The sequence below is a fragment of the Chiloscyllium plagiosum genome, unplaced genomic scaffold, assembly GCF_037043375.1.
Source record: "Chiloscyllium plagiosum isolate Xiang-an unplaced genomic scaffold, Cpla_swu_hap1 HiC_scaffold_10, whole genome shotgun sequence".
Lineage (NCBI taxonomy): Eukaryota > Metazoa > Chordata > Chondrichthyes > Orectolobiformes > Hemiscylliidae > Chiloscyllium > Chiloscyllium plagiosum.
This window is the reverse complement of record NW_028270148.1, coordinates 92877324-92899705: the sequence shown is the minus strand read 5'-3', so window position 1 is coordinate 92899705 and position 22382 is coordinate 92877324. Positions and strand designations below refer to the sequence as shown.

The 22382-nt window shown below is 43.2% G+C and overlaps 2 protein-coding genes across 4 annotated transcripts in view; one reads left to right on the top strand and one right to left on the bottom strand.

Annotated features, from left to right (window-relative positions):
- The window catches only part of abhd12 (abhydrolase domain containing 12, lysophospholipase), a 156000-nt gene extending 141774 nt beyond the window's left edge, over positions 1-14226 (bottom strand). Inside the window, exons 1-2 of the mRNA XM_043696423.2 lie at positions 14136-14226; positions 8184-8391 (exon numbers count right to left, since the gene is read on the bottom strand). Coding sequence (XP_043552358.1) covers positions 8184-8362 — 179 coding nt within the window. The 5' untranslated portion in view covers positions 8363-8391; positions 14136-14226. The remainder of the gene's footprint in view (positions 1-8183; positions 8392-14135) is intronic.
- Positions 13797-22382, top strand: part of gins1 (GINS complex subunit 1 (Psf1 homolog)) — a 38304-nt gene continuing 29718 nt past the window's right edge. For 2 of the 3 annotated variants that reach the window (XM_087991560.1, XM_043696425.2), the window contains exon 1: positions 14277-14462. In XM_087991560.1, the coding sequence (XP_087847686.1) occupies positions 14388-14462 (75 nt within the window). In that variant the 5' untranslated portion in view covers positions 14277-14387. Of the gene's footprint in view, positions 14126-14276; positions 14463-22382 lie in introns of those variants that run through there. The other variant, XM_043696426.2, reaches the window with a different exon arrangement.

Here is a 22382-nt window from a genome sequence, read left to right as displayed (position 1 = left end):
ATTATCTAAGGAGTCTTGGTGAATTTCTGCAGTACACCTGGTGAATAGTGAACACAACTGCTATTGGGTGTCAATGACGGATGGGCTGCTTTGTCCTGGATGATGTCAAGCATCTTGATTGTTGTTGGAAATGGGCTCATTCATGTATGTGGGAAGTGAGGGCTCCAAGACTGACTTGCTTTTGTTTTTTTTTGAAAATTCACTCATGGGCATGTACATTGATGGTTGGCCAACATTTATTCCTTGTCCCCAGTTGCCCTTGAGAAGGTGGTGATGAGCTGCTACCATCAATGCACTGTAGGTTAAGCCACAACACCCTTGGGGAGGGAATTCCAGGATTTTGATCCAGCGACAAAGAAATGGTGATTTATTTCCAAGTCATGCTGATAAATGGCTTAGAGGGGCTCTTGCAGGTGATGTTCCCATCTATCTGCTACTCTTGTCCTTCTCGATGGAAGTAGTTATGAGTTTTAAAGGTGCTTACAAGTTTTGGTGAATTTCCCCAGTGCTTCTTGTCGGTAGTGGCACGCTGCTGCAGAGCGTTAGTGGAGGAGTGGAAGCTTGTGGACAAGGTGCCAATCAAGTAGACTGCTTGTCCTGGAACATTAGCATATTGCTGAGTCTATACCCATCCAGACAAGTGGGGAATATTCTATCACTCTCCTGAATTGTGCCTTGTAGATGGTAGACAGATTTTGGGGAGTCAGGTAAATTACTCGTTGCAGTATTCCGAGCCTCTAACCTGCCCTTGTAGCCACTGCGTTTATTCAGTGAGTCCCATGGAATCCTGGTCAATGGTAACACCAAGGATGTTGATAGCGGAAGATTCAGTGATGGCACCACTATTGAATGTGATTAAATTCTCTTATTGGAGATGGTCATCAACTGGCATTTACGTAGACAAATATTACTCATCACTTGCCAGCCTAAATCTGGAAATTGTCTAGATTTTGCTGCATTTGGACAAAGATTGCTTCGGTACCCAAGAATCTTAAATGCATAATGTTCAGCCCAGTCAGCTAACATCTCCATTTCTGACTTTACAATGGAAAGAAGGTCACTGATGAATCAGCTGAAGATGGTTGGGCCTAAGCAACAACCCTGAGGAACTCCTGCAGAGATAACAGAATTTCAACAATCTCAAATTTTGTGTTAGTTATGTCTTCAAACCAGTGGAAAGTTCTCCCCAAATCTTTGGCTAGTTTTGATAGGGTTCCTTCATGCCACACTCTTCACATACTGAAGATGTCGCCTCTCAGGTGAAATGTCTGGATGAGACTCCATTTTACCGCTCAGGTAGACACACAGTCCCATAGCAAAACTTCAAAGAGAGTTAGGAAAGTTCACCTTCATGCTTTTGCCAAGATTTATCCTTAAACCAACAATCACTGAAACAGTGATCATTACATTGCCTTTTTAGTGCCTTCCTGTCGAAGCTCCATATAATAGGCAAGTGAATTACAAAGTAGAAAAATCTAATACCTTACATTATTCAAGAAAGATAAAGCCACTGGAAAAATGTAAAACAAAATGGGAGAAGTAAAATATCTGAGTACAAATACATGACCACTAAAAATAGTAACACATGTAGCAAATTTCCCTCCAAGCCACACAAAATCCTGATTTGAACAACATGTTTGTTTCTTCACTGTCACTGGATCAAACACCAAGAACTCCCTTCATAACAGCAACATGGGTGCATTTCAAGTTGGCAGCTCACCACAACCTTCAGGGCAACTAAGGATACACTAACACTGGCGCAGCCAGCAATGGCAGCATTCCTGAAAGATCACATCTTCAAAAATGTCAATAATGCTGAAACAAAAGTAAAACAAGGAATGGGGTTTACTTAGATGGACAGAATTGAAACAGAGAAGTATAGAGGTATTCCAATTATGTCACCATATGCAAAAGAACAGAGGATCATAGAAGCAGTGAAGAGGATGCAAAAAGGTTTAACAATCATGATACCAGAACTGCAAGACTTCACCAACAGAAAGGATGAACAAGTTAGGTCTTTTTAAAAAAAGTGACAATTTTTTTTGAAAGATTTTCAAAGAGAAGAATGGGCACATTTCATTATGCAGAAATTCCCACTTTCTGCCCCAAATTGAGTCACATGGCCACAAGGGCAGGAAACTGAATCTTGTCTACAGGTTCAATTAAATAGTAAGTAGGCTGGAAATCCTATATTCACCACAGGGTGACACTTATGGGCCATAGTCAGTGATCATCAGCTTTTATGGCCTCCTCCCATGAAGTTACTCACCATAACCCAACTGCTGGCACTCTCGTCTGCATCAATTTTAATATCCAGAGCATGTCATTGGAATGTCTTCTGCAAGTATGCATTCAGTATTGGCAATGCTGCAGGAATTCCTGACTAATCAGTGGCCTGCATTGGAAGGCAGCTATTCATTTCACTGCGAATACTGGTGCATGGTCATGCCCAGTGTCTGGGTAAATTACCACTTCTTGTGTTTCCTAGGCATCCTTTGTGACATCCAGGGCTGACAGCTTAGAATGTGAAGTTCTACTTAACCAGTCAGAAGGTCATTACAGCACTCAACCACATCTGTGCATCTATCAGTGATTTCTTGTCATGAAATGAAGACAGCATAGACAATGGGTAGGTAACACTGGGATATAAGTGTCAAATATTCAGATTGAAAGGGAGATCAAACAAGGGAGTAATTGCAATAGGACAGCATCTAACTTCAGTGATAACTCCAAGGAGACTCTCATCCACATTTGGCAAGAGATCCTCTTCCCAGTCAAAAACAGGCTGCAGTGGTCAGAAAACCAATCCAAAACAAGGGAATGACTGGAGATTAGAGGAAATGAGATGGCACAGATGGGTGCACAGATGTGGTTGCAGCGCTGCAATGTCGTTCTGACTAGTTAAGTGGAATTTCAAACTGCTGCAGTGACACTGAAATGTGTGGACATAGTCAGAATTGCTGTCAGTTCAGAGGAGATAGGTTGGATTGGGTGAGAAGGCAGAGAAGTGAAGGCAACCAATGTCACATCGACAGTTCTCGCTGAACAAATTGAATGCAGGTAAAAGGGCAGAGGGAGGAAATGTGTTGGAGCTGGGCAAAGAGGTGAAACAGGAGACAACTCTTATCCAAAGAAATGGGCACGGAGATGAAAAAAAAGAAAGAGTTTGACATCAGTGTCCAAGATTAATTAAGGTGGGGATGCAGAGGGATATAACTAAGACCTTTGAGTACAGAATGTTCAGCATTGGATAGCGAAAGGGTAGGAGGGATGGTGAATACCCGACAGGATAAGAAATGTGATATGACTAATCAGTTGAGGAAGGGCCACTCTTGTTGACAGCAACCCATGTTTAGTTCATATATTGTTTCAGTTGCAAGACACTCAGATCTTTTGCTATAAATTCTGTGTCTTATGTTCCTGCTCCACAGCTACCTGAAGAAGGAGCGGAGCTCTAAAAGTTAGTATTTCCAAATAAACTCTTTGGACCATAACCTGTTGTTGTGAGATTTTTTAAACTTTGTTCAGAGGCAATTAGTGACATGCAAGAAATGTAAAAGAGGTTTGTGAATGAGTTAGTTGAATAAGGATATCAGACAGAGCTCCAAACCGATTGGGCCAAATAACCTCCTCCTCTCCTGCTATTTCACGTAATTCTATGTCAACTCAAAAACATATTTGTGCCATTTCTTCAAGGCAAATACGAGCTGATACAAAATATAAAATTCCCATTTGTGCAGTCACAGATACAATGCTGGAGAAAAGGAACATAGTTGTAGCAAAGCAAAGTTGTAATCTTGATTACTGGCATCCAACCTTGGAATATACAAGTCGAGCAAAACAAATTGTGTGCTCCCAAGATTGATATTATTCACCTCAAGTGCAAAGTTTTCTCCCTCCTATCTCCATTACCCACCTTTTCTTAACCAACAGCACTCAGCAAAAGTAAGCAGTTGAACAAGGTCATAAGTTAAATGTATTTAATATATTGAACTAATACATATATACTATAAATGTGACAATCTAAAGCAATTGCTTTTGATCATCAAGCTTCAGTTGTTGGTCCAGCCACTAATTATTGTATCACTGCACTGTAGGTAAAGGGAACATTGCAGCTGACATCTGTAATGCTACGACATAGCTACAGGGACAATTTTATTTACAATAAAACATAATTGATTTTTAAAGAACAATATCAACCATTTTAATGGTTTTCTTTTCACCATTTAATAGAGACAGAGAGTTTGTCCTCTGACAAAATAGTGATAAAGCAGAAATAGGCTTCTTCTTCCCAATACTGCAATTAATCAAATCACAAAAGCAATGTAGTGGGCATTAGATTTTGTGTAACTGTCTGAAGCAGCTCACAAAAGAAACAAGAAATGTGAATAAAATCACTGAAAAGTAAAAAGCATGTGATGTGAAATAGATATAAGATGTAATCGCTCAGCATAAGACCACTCATCTCTTTCTGCAAGAATAATTCAGTAGTTGCAGTATTAAATCTTCTGAAAGCTATTTTAAGAGATGTCTTTAATGCAGGGTAGCAACATAATAGCATAAAGCTTGGCAAGCTATGTTGTATCTAATTCTTGGAAATAGCGAGAACTGCAGATGCTGGAGAGTCAAAGTAGATAAAGAGTGGAACTGGAAAAAGCACAGCAGGTCAAGCAGAGAAGAGGAGTCACCTTTCATCAGGACTGGGGGAGGGAAAGGGGCTGAAAAATAGAGGGGCAGTGGGGCAGGGGAAAACGGTGGGTGGGATGTATTAGGTGGATGCAGGTTGTGGTTGTGATTGGTCAGTGGGAAGGGCGAAGCAGAAAGGTATGAAGGAAGATGGACAGGTGGGGGTCAGGTTAAGGGGGCTGGTTGAAGAGAGAGGGCTGAGCCTGGGGGGAGGTGGAGTTGGGGGGAGAGGGGACGAGGTGGAGTTGGGGGGAGAGGGGACGAGGTGGAGTTGGGGGGAGGGGGGCGGGGGAGGTGGTTAGTGCAAAGATCTGAAAGCTGGTGATTTCTATGTTAAGGCCAAATGGTTGTATGCTCCGAGGTGGAAGACAAGGTGTTCTTACTCCAGTTTGCTTGTGGCTTTGTGTTGATGATGGAAGTGATGAGTATGTCATCAGGGAAACTGAAATGGATGGCAACCAGAAGGTGTGATTGCTTGGAGTATATGGACCATAAATGCTCCCTGAAGCAATTCCCAAGTTTGCGCTCAGTCTCTCTGATGTAGAGGACACCACATCGGGAGCAATGAATGCAATAAACCAGATTAGAGGCAGGTGGAGTTGATTGGAATGTATGGACCATAACCCACCTCTTTATTTCACGCACAACAATGCCCTCAAACAAATCCCCTCAACCACAACAAGGACGGAGTCCTCCGGTCCTCACATTCCACACCACGAATCTCCAAAGTCCAACGCATCATCCTCCACCCCTTCTGCTACCTGCAGCCTGACCTCACCACTGAAATGATATTTGCCTCCCCACTCCTATCTGCTTTTCGCAGGGATTGTTCCCTTTACAACTCCCTAGTAAGGTCCACACACTCCACAAAATCCTCCTCCAAATCTGGAACCTTCCTCTGCTGCCACAGGTGGAGGAAACCCTGTCCCCCACCTCCTCCCCCTCACTTTCTTCCAGGGCCCCAAAGAATCATTCCAAGTCTGGCAAGAGATTCACGTGCATTTCCTCTAACCTGATTTATTGCATTTGTTGCTCCCAAGGTGGTCTCCTCTACATCTGAGAGACCAAATGTAAACTTGGCAAATGGTTCAGGGAACATTTATGGTCCATACACGCTCATCAACCCCACCTTCCAGTTGTCATCCATTTGAACTTCCCTGACGACACGCCCAGCCTGGGCCCCCTCCATCATCAACACAAGGCCACATGCAAACTGGAGGCAAGAACACCTCACCTTCCGCCTCAATAGTATACAACCTTATGGCCTGAACATAGAATTCACCAGCTTCCAAATTTCCTCAGCTTCCATCTCATTCCAGATTCAGCCCTCCCTCCCCACCTCGTTAACCTGACCGTACCTGCCTACCATCTTTCTTGCCTATCATCCTTCTCACCTATCTGGTCCACCCTTCCCACTGACCAATCCCAGCCACCTCCTACCTACATCCATCTGTTGCTATCCCACCTAACTTTCCCCCAGCCCCCTACCTCTATTTTGCAGCCCCCTTCCCCTCTCCCAGTTCTGATGAAAGGTTCCAACCTGAAATATCCACTTTCCTTCTCTTTTGATGCTGCTTGATCTGCTGCATTTTTTCCAGCTCCACTTTTTATCCACTTACGTGGTATCTTATATTCAATCACCATTAAAACAATTTCAAGAGCCTCCATATCCCCTCACATTCTGAATAAAATTCAAAAATTTATTTCGGAAAAAAAAAGTGTTTGGAGATTGTGCATGGGAAGAATTTAGTACAAGTAATAACTGCACTAGTAGAGCAGAAATGGCTAACTTTGGCCCATGGTTCCAAATGTTCACTGCCAGTGGGTTTTCCTTGAATCATGTCAAGTTCCTTGGTAGATGAATTAATGGAAGTTGATTACTATGATCATTCAACAACACCATTATCATTGTTCCATTTGACTACCAAAATAAAGTGAAGTGGATGGATCCTAGGTTTCTATCAGCAAGACATTCCTAATTTCCTTTCTTGAAAGGATTCTCAATTTTTAGACTTTACGACCAACAACTTTCATAGCCATTTATGCCATAGCAATCTGTATCCAAACAAACAGTCTGAAAATGTGCATTCTACCTTCCCTTGCTTCTAGCATTAGCCTTAAATGTGTTCCATCATAGGAACACTGGGACAAAGGTAAGCCTTTAGCATCTCCAGCATGTTTCCCCATGCAATAAGATTAGCTGATCTGTTATCCAACATAAACCTTTGTCCAACATACCTTAATACATTTATTAACAAAAATCTTTCAATCTGATATTTTAAGATTAACAGTGAGTGAACATAATTTACAGAAGTGAGTTAAGCTTTTTAAGACACTGCATAATTTTTATTATTTCAGAAAAGATTCAGCTCTGACTTAAAGCTGCTTCCTAATCCTTGACTTTAAGCAGTAAAAACATGTCCTCCCCCCAGTTGACCTTACGTTTGTCTTAGTGGGTTAAAAAGTTCAATCAAGTTACTCCTTGACCTAAACTCCAGAGAATACAACCTCAGTTTGTGAAATCCACCATAAATTTAACCCTTGGAGTCCAGGTATCATTCTGATAAATATATTCCCTCTAAAGTCAATATGTCCTCAAAGTGTGGTTCTCATAGCTGTTCGGAGTTAAATCAAGGGTGGTGCATGAAGTATGACTCCTGCCTCTTTGTTCTGTCAATACAAAGGTCAGCATTCCATTAGCCTCGATTATTTCCTGGACCTGATCATGACATGTTGGAGGAGGTGGTTGCAAATGACTGAGGGAGAAAGGGTATGATATACTAATCCACCTCACTCTCACAAATCCCACAAAATATAAGCTTTGACTTAATCCTTGGCCATTCTTCTCAGCATAGCACACTAATTAATAGCAGCAAAAAAAATATTAAGACAACAATTTAAATTATGACCATCAGATCAAAACTTTTCAATTTTTATTTTAAACTGTCTCCAAAATCATAGAATTAAGAATGTTATAAATATCGAAAGTATACAAACACAACACTTACAAAAATGGTAAAAATCAAATAGCAACTGTGATTGTCTACTTTAGCAAATCCGTTGGGGTAAACGATTTGGATACTTATTCTCTTTGAACCACATCTTTCTTATTAACAGGTGTACGCATTGAGAAATTAGCCAAGATGTGCTTTAATACGCAGCTAAGTTATTTAAAATGTTAAACTGCATTCCGAATTCTTCCTCCAAATAAAATAGGTTCATCATTTTTCAACTGTCCTTTTCTGTCCTAGAGAAAACCTGACTCAATATTCATGTGAAATTTCCGGTCAGATGTTTCCATGCCTTTGGTTACGTTTGGTGCTACAGTATTACAATTCTAACTCGAAAAATACGAATTGTATTTATAGGACGTTGAGCTTTTAACGTTTCACCCGATTTGACCAGTCGTTTTTCGAACTCTCATTACAACCACTGATTTTCTGTGGTATATATCTTGTAGTACAGCACTTGCCCTCGCACACACGCACCATTCTTACCTCCAATGACCAGTTCGCATTCCCGTTTTTTCGTCTATGTCGAGGTTGTTATCACTTCCTTTGCTAGTTGCTGATTTGTGGTTGTGCTTCAAGCTTGGTGCAAGATGTACGGAGTCCTTTTGCAGTGTCGTGACGGTCGTGTCATGTTCTACTATCAGGGAATTATTCCTCTTTCGCATTACTAGAAGAGGAAAATGCGAACAGCCACCTTTATTTAGGAGATAAAAATAAAGAGCTGAAGGCGAAGCACTGGTAGTGGAAATCAGCTATACCAGCGCAGACTTTAGTCTCTTAGTGTTTTGGTTTTTCGAAAGAAGCCCGGTTCAGTACATTGTTTGCAGCGACTCCCACAGCTTCGCATCAGCTGATCAGTTCCAACCTCTCACCCGTTTGGAGGAGACACGCCTCCTATGTTTTAAGAGTCAATATGTTAAAGTAAGCATTTTTTTTTCCAGGCTAGCAGGCCGGAAAAAGTCCCTAAATAATTGAGCGTTTGAGATGAGACTTTAAAATGAATCTTCCAGCTGATTTCTGCGTCCAGGCATTATGCTAAATATCAAAAATATAATGATTGAACTGTCTGGGAACAAGTTACAACTTTATTGGGAGTGTAGAACGAGTATTCACTTAAAAACGTATAGCACAGAATTAATTACTCAAGTATCCCTTCGTTATCAAGAGAGTTCTAAGTACATGACACCGATTTAAAGTAATTTGCAAAAGAACCAGAGAGATTTTATTTTTTGCAAAGGTATGGATTGCAATTCACTACCCGTCAGGATGGCGAAAGTCAATGCCATAACAACTTTCAAAAAGGTATGCCATTGTGAAAGAATGCTGGCCGTGACCAAACAGCACTCTGCCATCCCAGTTTTCTTGACTCCAGTTAGATGAAATAATAATTACTCTCCGATAATTGTCTAAATTATTACGAGAAAAATGTATTGATCAGTATGCGAGTTGCGTTGATACAAAAAGCAAAGTATTGAAATTACAGATTTTAATTATTGAACAAATTTGAATTTAAATAGTTTTCACAACCACTGCACATTAGGAAAAGCTTTGCAGACAATAAAGTATTTTGGAACAGCCGTCACTGTCGAAATGGAGGAAATACGTAGCTAATCCGTGCACAGCAAGATTCAACAAACAACAAATTATGTAAATAATCAGATTTTCTCTGCATTAGTTGCGGGATAATTATTGGTTAGATAAACATGTGATAAAGCATAGAATTCCAGTCTAATTTTACACATTTACAAGATTCTATTTACACCAACATATTACAAACATGCATCCCAAATATAACCAACCACAATTTCTGTCCTACCATATAAACATAGGAAGCGCCACCCGGGTGTTTTCCTATATAAAAAAAATAAACATAGGAAGCCAAGTGAATCCCCTCTTTATGCCAATCACCTGAGCACAATTTCTATGGCCAATTATGATACAATTAACTCAAGGTTCCAACAGAACACTTTCAAATTCTTTAAAGAAGATTGGGCAAACACAGGAGGGTGGAGTGCATTAATTTCCCCTTCAACTCCATTTCAATTTAATCCCCTCCCTCTCATTGTAACTGCCCCTTTTTTTTTAATGTTGCACTTCTGCTGGTGGGTAGTGCTTGTTAATTGTTTACTTTGTCAAATAGGTGATTTGGTGGTGTTTATTTTTCAAAAATACACCCATCCTATTTTTTGAATTGTGCCAATGGATCATTTATATTCATCTGAGAAGGCAGATGTTCTGTCAGAAAGACAGATTTTCCTTGAATTATTGAAAATAAAGCTGTATTAAAAATAAACATAAATCTGATCCTTGTTTATGTATTGGGTGCTTGTTTAACTGAAGAAGGGCTTATGCCCGAAACGTCAATTCTCCTGCTCCTTTAATGCTGCCTGACCTGCTGCGCTTTTCCAGCAACACATTTTTCAGCTATGATCTCCAGCATCAGCAGTCCTCACTTTCTGCTACTTGCTTACTACCAGGTAAGGTCTATCCTGCTACGTCACTCTCAACATCTGAACGGCAACTGATTGAGTAAAAGCTATGCTTAAAAATACATTCAAAATCCTTTATAGAGATGTACCCAAACAAATTCATTTACAAAATGTACTTCTTAATTATATTAAAATTTTCAAAATGAATTGAACAATAGGATTAAAAGATATTGGTCTGTTTCTTCCCACCTGTGTCAGGCTGACCAAATTTAATACAGTGTGCAGCAGCCCCTCAATCTGGGGATGAAGGTAGCTTGTACCAAGAAACAATGTGAAGCCCTTTAACATGGGAAGGCTGTTATGCTATGGCTACCATATGGTCGAGCTGACCAGAAAACTTTTCTATTCTTATGGTCTACCTTTAGTGTATCAAAATGACTTGCAGATTAATAACCATCTTGTTTTCCCAAGTAGTGAGGTGCTTTCCCTTGACATCAAGTCTTAAGATGGGAATTGAACCTATAACCTCTAGCTCAGAGGTAAGGACACTACCAGTATGCAACAAGATCTCTTTAGGTCAATATTATTAAGTAAGTGGCAAGAAATGTTTCTTAGAAATAAAGTATTTGAAGTGACCTTTTGCATATTAGAAGGTAATTTAGTGATCTCTGATTAAACCCCACTCTCTGCAACTGTCAGCTTCCTGACCCACAGGCCACAATCAGTGAAGATTGGGGACAATATTTCAAACTCACTAATACTCAACACTGGAGCTCCCCAGTGGTGTGTACTCAGCCTCTACTGTATTTGCTGTATACTCATGACTGTGTCACTAAATACCAGACTAATGCCATTTACAAGTTCGCTGATGACACTACCAGAGTCGGTCGAACCTCAGATGGCAACAAAATAGACTACAGATGGGAGGTGGAAGACCTGGAAAAATGGGGCACTTAGAACAACCTAGCTCTCAATGCCGGCAAAACCAAGGAACTCTTGATTGACTTTCGGCAGAGGTGGAACGAATGGAAAGTGTCAAGCTCCTGGGAATGGCCATCAACAACAAGCTTTCTTGGATTCTTCACGTGGATGCACAACAACATCTCTTCTTCCTCAGGCAGCTGAGAAAATTTGGCATGACGGCAAATACCCTTGCCAACTTTTATAGGTGCACCATCGACAGCATTCTGTCTGGATGTATCACTATCTGGTATGGTAACTGTACCATTCAAGATTGGGGACGGTTACAGAGAGTGGTAAACTTGGCCTGGACAATCACAAAGGCCAACCTCCCATCTCAGAACCCATTTACCAGAACCACTGTCAAGGAATGGCCGCCAGCATTCGCAAAGATCCATCCCACCCTGGCAATGCTTTTCTACAACTTCTAACAACAGGGAGAAGGTACAAAAGCCTGAACACGTGCACCAGCTGGTTTCGAAACAGTTTCTACTCTACTGTTGTAGAATACTGAATGGACTCAAAACTCTTAGCATTCGTCTGTACCTGTGTTTACGTTTTGCCCTTGTTTTCCTATTATTTACTTAGCTATGCTATTTAACTATTTGTATTGCAAACAATACAGACAGATCAAAGCTTTTCACTGTGCCTCAGTAAATGTGATAATAAATTCAATTCAATTCAATCCAATGCATTCTCATCAGTGTGAGAAAACATGGAGCAGCATTTAAATAGAATGCCAAAACCCTGCTGAAAGATTTTAAAATTTAGAGATTTTCTGCTCAGAAATGTGATCAAAACATTCTGTTCATCAGTTTGTCTGATACCATGCTGTCAAGCAACCAGTTACAGAAATGTCATGCCTTCGAACCTGATTTCATCTCCTTTACCTGCTGCTTATTGAGATGGAGATCTCCACCTTTATAGGGTGAACTTTAAATTCCAAGTTGAATTAATCATCAAAAGTACCTATTTCTGAATGTGTAACATCATTCTCACTGAGCCTTCAGCTATGCCTTTGATTCTTATTTCAGGTTCTCATGACAGATAAATTCTAATTGCTCACAATAAAACCAAATATTACAGATGTTTTAAATTTGAAATAAAAACAGAAAATACTGAACAAACTCAGCAGGACTGAAAACATCTGCAGAAACAAACGAGAGTTAACATTTCAAGTTCAAAGACACTCCTTCAAAACTGATTCTTTCTCCACAAATGCGGCTAGACCTGTTGATTTTCTCCAGAATTTTCTGTTTTCATTTCTAATTCATCCTGTTTTGCTTAAAATCCTAAAGACCTTTCATCCATTACTTTTGCCAATTTCCATGAGTTTCCCATCTCCGACATTGACTACAAATCCTCAACCATGACAGTGACTATTTATTATTAGTTAGAACACTTGAAAACAAGTGATCACAATAAATGAAGCACAAATTATTTCTGAATAGTAACTTGCGGCTCTGGAGCCTGAGAAGACTTAGCTAGGAGAGGTCAGAGAGCACCAATGAATCAGTTCATTGTCTCCTAGGTGGCAGATATGGGAAATTTGATGGATTGTGGTCAAATCAGAAAATCAAACAAGAATGGGTCTGAATCAAGTGTGGTACTGGAAAAAGACAAGCAGGCCAGACAGAATCCGAGGAGCAGGAAAATGGACGTTTCAGGCATTAGCCTTTCCTCAGGATTTCCGGATGAAAGGCTTATGCCCAAAACATCGATTCTTCTGCTTCATGGATGCTGCCTGGCGTGCTATGCTTTTCCAGCACCCCTCTCTCAACTCTGATCTCCAGCATCTTCAGTCCTCACTTTCTCCTAGGAATGGATCTGAAGACCTCTTTTCAATCCTGAACATATTAAGCAGAAACCTATGAACACAAGTGTGTCAGCTTGGGAGTTCGTTGCAGAAGAGAAAACATGCTGCTTTTTCACTTTTTTCCAGAAGCTAGGGAGTGTTAAAGGTTTGCTGATGTTATTCCCTGAAAAAGTGGAATAGTTTAAACTAATACCAGGGAGAAACATGCGCTGTATTGGATTTATACCTTAACTAGTTATACTACGAGGTATGTCTCTGAACTACTTCCTGAACACAACAAATTTGGCATTGAGTAAGTAAGTTCAGAGCATTGAATGTACGACTCAAAGATTAGTACAGAAGAAATACATTTAAATGCTGAGAGAGTTGGCTTCAGAGCTGGACAAAGAGTAGCAGTGTTGTGCAGACAGTCTTCTCAGTTGTGCTAAGACCACTGTCTTGCCAAATTGCAGAACAAGGACCGTGCAGCAGGCTTTCTTTTTTTTCTTTAGGGATTAAATCAAAATAGAGTGACACTCCTATTTATTTTTTTTTAAATACAGTTGACAATAAACAGAAAACAGTTTCTATTTTTTTCTTTTTTAAATTTAACCCCCACACTACCACCCAAGTGCGGTAGTGCTTATTTTTGCCCCAGCACGCATGGTGGGTGTGTGCAGGTGTGAGACAGTGAATGCAGCAGGCTTTCAGCTAAAAAAGGACAGTTGGAAGAAGATAAGGTTCACGTGAGGGGAAGTTTAGAAAGTTGTGAAGAAAGAATAAGGCAACACTACAGAGATGGGGATAATTATTAACCAGTGTGACGGGAAGGGACAGAGCATACAAGCATTATGAGGAGAAAATGAGGACTGCAGATCAGAGTTGAGAATGTGGCGCTGGAAAAGCACAGCCGGTCAGGCAGCATCCGAGGAGCAGGAGAGCCGACGTTTTGGCATAAGCTCTTCATCAGGAATTAATTACTCTAATTGAATGCACACAGTGTTTGTAAGATAGATGAATTAATAGTACAAATGAACACGACGTATGAGTTGTTATAGAGATAGGGTTGCCAGCAGCGGAAGGAACAAGCAGTTAGAGCGCAAGCGCTCTCCTCATGTTCGCCAGTTGGTCTCGCGTCGAAGTAGCCGTTTGACTGGGAAGCAGCAAAACCAAACGGTTCATCTGTTTATAGGAGGGGGACATAAACGAAGACGAACTACACATTTAAAAAAAAAGTCACTCGGGTACATATACCTTTTGTACGAACATTGAGTAGATATTGTTCGCTGTTTAGACTTTATAGCGAAGCTGGTTTCCGGGGGAAGTGACGGAGCTGGCTGCTCACTCTCCACTTTCCTGATTGGTCCCGACGACACCGCGCTCTCTGCTCGGTTTTGGCGGGGGTTCGGATTTAAGATTTTTGTTCCATGTTTTCAGCTCATCGGTGTTGGATTTTCTTTGTGTGTGGTGAGGTTTATAGAATAGCGTTTGCTTCTTCAGTGAATAATGTTTTGTGAAAAAGCTATAGAGTTAATCCGAGAGCTCCAACGAGCAGCGGACGGTCAACTGCCCGCTTTTAATGTGAGTAATGAAGTATTTTCCAAATAAATTTTTTAAAATATTAAAAGTGAAGCACTGGTCTTTCTCCGGAGGAATGTTATTGGGCTCGAGACTTCAATTTTGTTTTTCTTCCTAGAGATGCTGCTAGAATGCTTTTTTTTTTAAAAACACCCTATCCTTTTTTTACTATACTTCAATCATTGCAATGACGAAGGACGGGATTAATAACGCCGTTGAATAGTAAAGCCGTTATTGAATTGGTCGCGAGGGAGAACGTTATTGATTGCTTTGCGAGTGGACAGAAAAATGGCGAGTTATTTATTTGGATAGGACTAATCCGGAGAAATCTGTTGGAATGCAATTAGAATCACAGATGTACAGCACGGAAATAGACCCTTTGGTCCAACTTGGTAAAAACAATGACTGCAGATGCTGGAAACCAGATTCTGGATCAGTGATGCTGGAAGAGCACAGCAGTTCAGGCAGCATCCAACGAGTAACGAAATCGACGTTTCGGGCAAAAGCCCTTCATCCGGAATAAAGGCAGAGAGCCTGAAGTGTGGAGAGATAAGCTAGAGGGCGGGGGTGGGGAGAGAGTAGCATAGAGTACAATAGGTGAGTGGGAGAGGAGATGAAGGTGATAGGTCAGGGAGGAGAGGGTGGAGTGGATAGGTGGAAAAGGAGCTAGGCAGGTAGGACAAGTCCGGACAAGTCATGGGGACAGTGCTGAGCTGGAAGTTTGAAATTAGGATGAGGTGGGGGAAGGGGAAATGAGGAAGCTGTTGAAGTCCACATTGATGCCCTGGGGTTGAAGTGTTCCAAGGCGGAAGATGAGGCGTTCTTCCTCCAGATGTCTGGTGGTGAGGGAGCGGCGGTGAAGGAGGCCCAGGATCTCCATGTCCTCGGCAGAATGGGAGGGGGAGTTGGGCCATGTGGCAGTGTGGTTGATTGGTGCGGGTGACTCGGAGATGTTCCATAAAGCGCTCTGCTAGGAGGCGCCCAGTCTCCCCAATGTAGAGGAGACCGCATCCGGAGTAACGGATGCAATAAATGATATTAGTGGATGTGCAGGTAAAACTTTGATGGATGTGGAAGGCTCCTTTAGGGCCTTGGACAGAGGTGAGGGAGGAGGTGTGGGCACAGGTTTTACAGTTCCTGTGGTGGCAGGGGAAAGTGCCAGGATGGGAGGGTGGGTCGTAGGGGGGCGTGGACCTGACCAGGTAGTCACGGAGGAATGGTCTTTGCGGAAGGCAGAAAGGGGTGGGGAGGGAAATATATCCCTGGTGGTGGGGTCTTTTTGGAGGTGGCGGAAATGTCGGCGGATGATTTGGTTTATGCGGAGGTTTGTAGGGTGGAAGGTGAGCACCAGGGGCGTTCTGTCCTTGTTACGGTTGGAGGGGTGGGGTCTGAGGCCGGAGGTGTGGGATGTGGATGAGATGTGTTGGAGGGCATCTTTAACGATGTGGGAAAGGAAATTGCGGTCTCTAAAGAAGGAGGCCATCTGGTGTGTTCTGTGGTGGAACTGGTCCTCCTGGGAGCAGATACGGCAGAGGCGGAGGAATTGGGAATGTGGGATGGCATTTTTGCAAGAGATAGGGTGGGAAGAGATGTAGCTGTGGGAGTCGGTGGGTTTGTAAAAAATGTCAGTGTCAAGTCGGTCGTCAGTGATGGAGATGGAGAGGTCCAGGAAGGGGAGGGAGGTGTAAGACATGGTCCAGGTAAATTTAAGGTCAGGATGGAATGTGTTGGTGAAGTTGATGAATTGCTCAACCTCCTCGCGGGAGCACGAGGTGGCGCCAATGCAGTCATCAATGTCGCGGAGGAAGAGGTGGGGAGTGGTGCCGGTGTAATTACAGAAGATCAACTGTTCTACGTAGCCAACAAAGAGACAGGCATAGCTGGGGCCCATACGTGTGCCCATGGCTACCCCTTTGGTCTGGAGGAAGTGGGAGGATTCAAAGGAGAAATTGTTAAGGATGAGGACCAATTCGGCCAAACGAATGAGTGTCGGTGGAAGGGTACTGTTGGGGACATCTGGAGAGGAAAAAACAGAGGGCTTGGAGGCCCTGGTCATGGCGGATGGAGGTGTAGAGGGATTGGATATCCATGATGATGATGAGGCGTTGGGGGCCAGGGAAACGGAAGTCTTGGAGGAGGTGGAAGGTGTGGGTGGTGTCTCGAACGTATGTGGGGAGTTTCTGGACTGGGGGGGAATAGGACAGTGTCGAGGTAGGTAGAGATGAGTTCAGTGTCTCAGCATGCTCTTGCCCCAATGGGTCGGCCAGGGTGGTCAGGCTTGTGGATCTTGGGAAGGAGGTAGAACCAGGCAGTGCGGAGTTCCCGGACTGAGGTTGGAAGCTGTGGGTGGGAGATCTCCTGAGGTGATGAGGTTCTGTATGGTCTGGGAGATGATGGTTTGGTGATGGGGGGTAGGGTCATGGTCGAGGGGGCAGTAGGAAGAGGTGTCCTCGAGTTGGGTTTCTCTTCAGTGGTGTAGAGGTCAGTGCGCCAGACTACTACTGCGCCCCCTTTGTCCGCTGGCTTAATGGTGACGTTGGGATTGGAGGGCTGCGCGTTGAGGGTGAACTTGGCTATGCCGACCAGATATCCCAACCTAATCTAGTCCACTTGCCAGCACCCACCCCATATCCCTCTAAACCCTTCCCATTCATATACCCATACAGACTCCTTTTTTAAATATTGCTATCATACCAGCCTCCACCACTTCCTCTGGCAGCTCATTCCATACGTGGACATGCTTCAGTAGCCTTCTCTGATATCTACAGTGCATCATTGGAACTTGGAACACCTTGATAGAGGAAATGCGAGCAATCATGAATGATAATGACTAAGGATGCAGCAGGGAAAGAGATCTAGGGTCACAATAGATGTGCTTTATGTCTAAAACACTGGAGCGCAGCAATGAATTCGGTAATTTAAAGCCTGGATTACAGAAGTAAAACAATAAAAGCATGTTATATTCACATCTGCCTTAGATATTTTCTGATATGATCTTTCCTATATGTGGTCCCAGGATTCTTGTTTTCCTATTAATGTTGATAAATATCTAATTGTACTGTATGTTAATATGAACTACAAAACTATAAAAGCATAAGATATGAGGAGAAATAGGCAATTCAACTCTGTTAATATGAAGGGTGTAAACTTCAGGTCCCTTGTGGATCAAATATGTTAGCTAGTTCCTATCTCATAATTTTCCAATTTATTTTATGGCTTTGTTGAGAAATGCCTACAGTCAAATCTTCAGGTTGTTTTATTCAGTTTGCTCGATCTCGCTTCCCCTCAAAGATGGTGGCTCAGTGGTTAGCACTGCTGCCTCACAGCACCAGGATCCCAGGTTCGATTCCAGCCTCGGGCGATTGTGTGGAGTTTGCACATTCTCCCCATGTCTGCGTGGGTTTCCTCTGCGTGCTCCGGTTTCCTCCCACAGTCCAAAGATGTGCAGGGCAAGTAAAATGGCCATGGGAAGTTGCCCATAGTGTTTGGTGCATTAGTTAGAGGGAAATGGATCTGGGTGGGTTACTCTTCGGAGGGTTGGTGTGGACTTGTTGGGCCGAAGGGCCTATTTCCACACTGTGGGGAATCTAATCTAATTAAGGAGTGAAAAGGAAGAATAAATCATGTACTCTGATCCTGTAAACTATAAATTTTCTTTTAATTGCAAAAACTATAAACTCATAAGATATGAGGAGAAATAGGCAATTCAACCCATCAAGTCTGCTCTGTCATTTAATGAGCTCATGGCTGATCTGATAATCCTCCACTCCACTTTCCTGACTTTTATAATTCATGATTCCTTTACAGATTTAAAAAATCTGTAAATCTCAGTCTTAATGACTCAATGGTCTGTGCTAAACAATTCAAACGATTCACTACCTCAGAAGAAATTCCTCCTTATCTGTCTTAAATGGTCAACCCATTATTCTGAGATTATGCCCTCTGGCCCTAGATTCTCCTACAAGTATTGATGTATATTTTGTTCCACAAATCCAGATGACACCAGTTTCTGTACAACGGTAACAGACAGCTGGCAAGAGATTCTCAATGTCCCCAAAAGTAGTCGTGTGTCTACCTGTGGTGACACTTGTCCACGAATCTCTGTCCTAAACAAAGACAGTTTTTTTTTAATATAGGGGTTAACCAAAAGGTTTATCATTCACATGGTCAATAGTCATTTCTTAGTTTAAGATGGAATTTACAAAAACGGATGAATGTTGATGTCCTGTGATAACTTGCGAATGGATTGCAGGGACTGATTATCGTATTAGATTAGATTACTTAGTGTGGAAACAGGCCCTTCGGCCCAACAAGTCCACACCGCCACGCCGAAGCGCAACCCTCCCATACTCCTACATCTGCCCCTTACCTAACACTACGGGCAATTTAGCATGGCCAATTTACCTGACCTGCACATCTTTGGACTGTGGGAGGAAACCGGAGCACCCGGAGGAAACCCACGCAGACACGGGGAGAATGTGCAAACTCCACACAGTCAGTCGCCTGAGGCGGGAATTGAACCCGGGTCTCTGGCGCTGTGAGGCAGCAGTGCTAACCACTGTGCCACCGTGCCGTACCGTATTCTTCATGACCACGTGTCGATGGGATTAAAGCAGAAGGGTTTTGCCTATTCTCAATGGGGGAGTTCACATGCCCATGTTAATATGGAGGGGAAGTAAGACAACGGCAGCCAGAAGGCAGTTTAACAGGGTTGTGGCCAAGACTATTAGTCTTGGCTGAGGCTGCAGAGGAATCCACATATGTGGCTCCACTGGACTCTTCTTCTGGGATACAGTCAGCCACCCCCCCTACTGAGATGTTCTGTCTATATTGTAAGAGGACAGGCTTCCAATTGATACTGCAGTAAGTCTCTTTGGCAGTGGCATGTTTAACCTTTGAGTGCCCAGTAGGGAAAAAGAAGTAAAATATGGAACTGATTCCTTTGTGGCTTTCTAACTTCCTCATTCCCTCCTATTGATCATTCTATGATCAACCAGGTCCCCTCCGAGCCTACAGCGAAAACATTCTGACAACAGTGGCCATAAGCACCGGAGCACTAGAATGCAGGCGATTACGATTAGTATTTAATTCAGATATGTACCAGCAGGCCTCCTAATCCTCCAAGAATATCCCTAGTGGCCACTCCTCCATTGTTTGGAGAGTCTAGATTTCCTGTGTGATGTGTTTAGTGAGATCAGTGATGTTAGTGGACCCATCAGGGATGTAGGTGCAGAACTCTGCCCCAGCAATAGCACAGCTACCACCCTCCTTGGCGAGCAGGAAATCCAGGACCAAATGATTCTGGAGGGCCACAGTTCTAACTGCAAGTAGCTGTGCGTTAATTTCAGTTAAAGCAGTAGCCATATCATTGGCGACCCCTTTCCCATGCGGTCCTGAGCTGACTAAGTTCTTGGGCATGTAAATAGATTCCTGTTGGCGGAGAGAACATTCTCATTCAGATGAGGAACCTTCTGGGACGCAGGGGTGAGGGCAAGTCACCCGAAACGCAACATACCCCAGGTAGCGTGACTCCTCCCAATCGGAGGGAAGCCAAGGGTAGGCTTTTAGCCTGCAAATAAAGTATATGGCTTTGTAAGCTGTCAAACCACTCTTTTCTTCCCCCCCCCCCCCCCAAAAAAGCGCAACATAATCTGGGAGCAGGATTATTTCAGAGGTGGCCTGAGGTTCTTTTGTGGATGGTGGGCCAAATAAATATAAAATACCCACATTCTGTTAAGTTCTGAATAGGTTCGGCCCAGGGGATGGCAGAGACTCATTCACTCGTTCCCACATAAGTACCTTTGGAAGGCTTCCTTTTCCGCCTGAAACAGATGGTGTAGTCGAAAGTATTGTTGAGAACTACAAGGGAGGAGGCCTATAGGATTGGCTGTATTTAGGATGCTACCAGTCCCTGAGTGAGGTCAGGTTATACCCTACCGACTGCCGCACTCATGCGTATTGGTGTTTGCAAGATCACCGGAAAGACTTCACAGTAGCCATTTGGCCAGTTCGTACCAGTGAAAAGGTACGGGCCACAAAGGGATTCCTCCCACCGAGTGGGATGGCATGTGGGCACATACCCAGCAGTGTGTGTGTGTCTCCCCGTTACATGGGTTGTCTGATAGGCTAGGTGCAAAAAAGGTATTATGCTGAGGAGTGTCAATTTGGAATCTATCTATTCCCAAGGCCCCATTTCCCAAAGTCGCCAATGTCACGAGTATGGAAAACATCTTTGTCCTTAGTTGGTATCTGCTTCCACGCTAATTCTTCTGCAGTCAGTTCTGTGTATCCACCGGGGATGCCTTTGTACTTTCACAGCTGTGGGGGTGGTAAGCAGCACCTGGAACAGTCCTTTTCATCTTGATCCCAGCTTCTTTCATCCCAATCCTTTATCAGGACGAAATCCCCTGGCTTGGCAGTGGGGTAGTCCCCTTCAAACAGATCGTCGCTTTCTCTGGTCAGGGTGTACCTGCAGGGACTAACCAAATCTCTCCAAAGAATGCAAACTTTGGAGAGATTTGGTTCGTCCCTGCAGGCACACGCTGACCACCTTCCCCAGGGTGTTCATATCTAGTCTCTTGGGGAGGGGGGGGGGGTGGTTGGACTATCCCAGGTCCCCATGGGGTCCTCATGGGCTTCCCATAAATCACGGAGACTGACCAGTTTTGCTTGAAGGGGCCAAGGGTAGGACCTTCAACCAAGATTAGATTAGATTAGATTAGATTAGATTAGATTACAGTGTGGAAACAGGCCCTTCGGCCCAACAAGTCCACACCGACCCGCCGAAGCGAAACCCACCCATACCCCTACATTTACCCCTTATTACCTAGGTAATACCCCTTATTACCTAACACTACGGGCAATTTAGTATGGCCAATTCACCTAACCTGCACATCTTTGGACTGTGGGAGGAAACCGGAGCACCCGGAGGAAACCCACGCAGACACGGGGAGAACGTGCAAACTCCACACAGTCAGTCGCCTGAGTCGGGAATTGAACCCGGGTCTCTGGCGCTGCGAGGCAGCAGTACTAACCACTGTGCCACCATGCCGCCCACCGTGAAACTTAGGCCTGTTTCAGCTTTGCCAGCTTATCTTTTAGGGTACCATTTGCTCAATCCACACTCCAGCTGCTTTTGGATGGTGAATGCAGTGGAATTGTTGTTTTATTGCTAGTTCCCTGCAGATTCCCTGGTTAATTTTAGCCATGAAATGCGGCCCATTGTCTGAGCTTATTGTCTCTGGTAGTCCGTAGCGGGGAATTATTTCCCTTCACAGTATTTTTACCACTTTTGCAGCTGTGTTATCCCATGTCAGGATTGCCTCAATCCATCCACTGAAGACATCTACTATCACCAAGCAATACTTATAACATTGTACCCTGGTAATTCTATGAAATCTAATTGTAGACAGTTGAAAGGTCCACCAGTCAATGGAGTAATCCCAGAAATGCAAGGCATCCCTTTTCCAGATTTGTCTTTTTGCGGATCAAGCATGCTTTGGCTAGTTTCTCAGTCATTGTTTTGGGAATCAGGGTGCCACCACATTTGTAGCAAAGTACTGACCATTTCCACCTTGCCTGGGTGTGTACAGTTATGTACATAATCCACCAAGATTGGTAAAAGCAAAGAAGGAACACAGACCTGTCCCACAGTTTGGTATGAACATCAACGGTGCACCCAATCTGTGACCCACAGTCTGTGTTCCTCTGTAGGGGTATTCGCTGTAAGTGACGTATCTCACCCAGGTCTGGCATACCAGTCCTCATACTTTTTGTAATGGGGTGTAGCTGTGAGCTGAACAGAATTCGGAAAGTGGGGTGTTTCCCCGATAACAGACATTAATCTAACTGGCCCATGGTTACCTGTTTGGTGTTACGTTGGCAGTTTTCTAATCCTCTGGGATTCCTGGAAAGTTATGACCA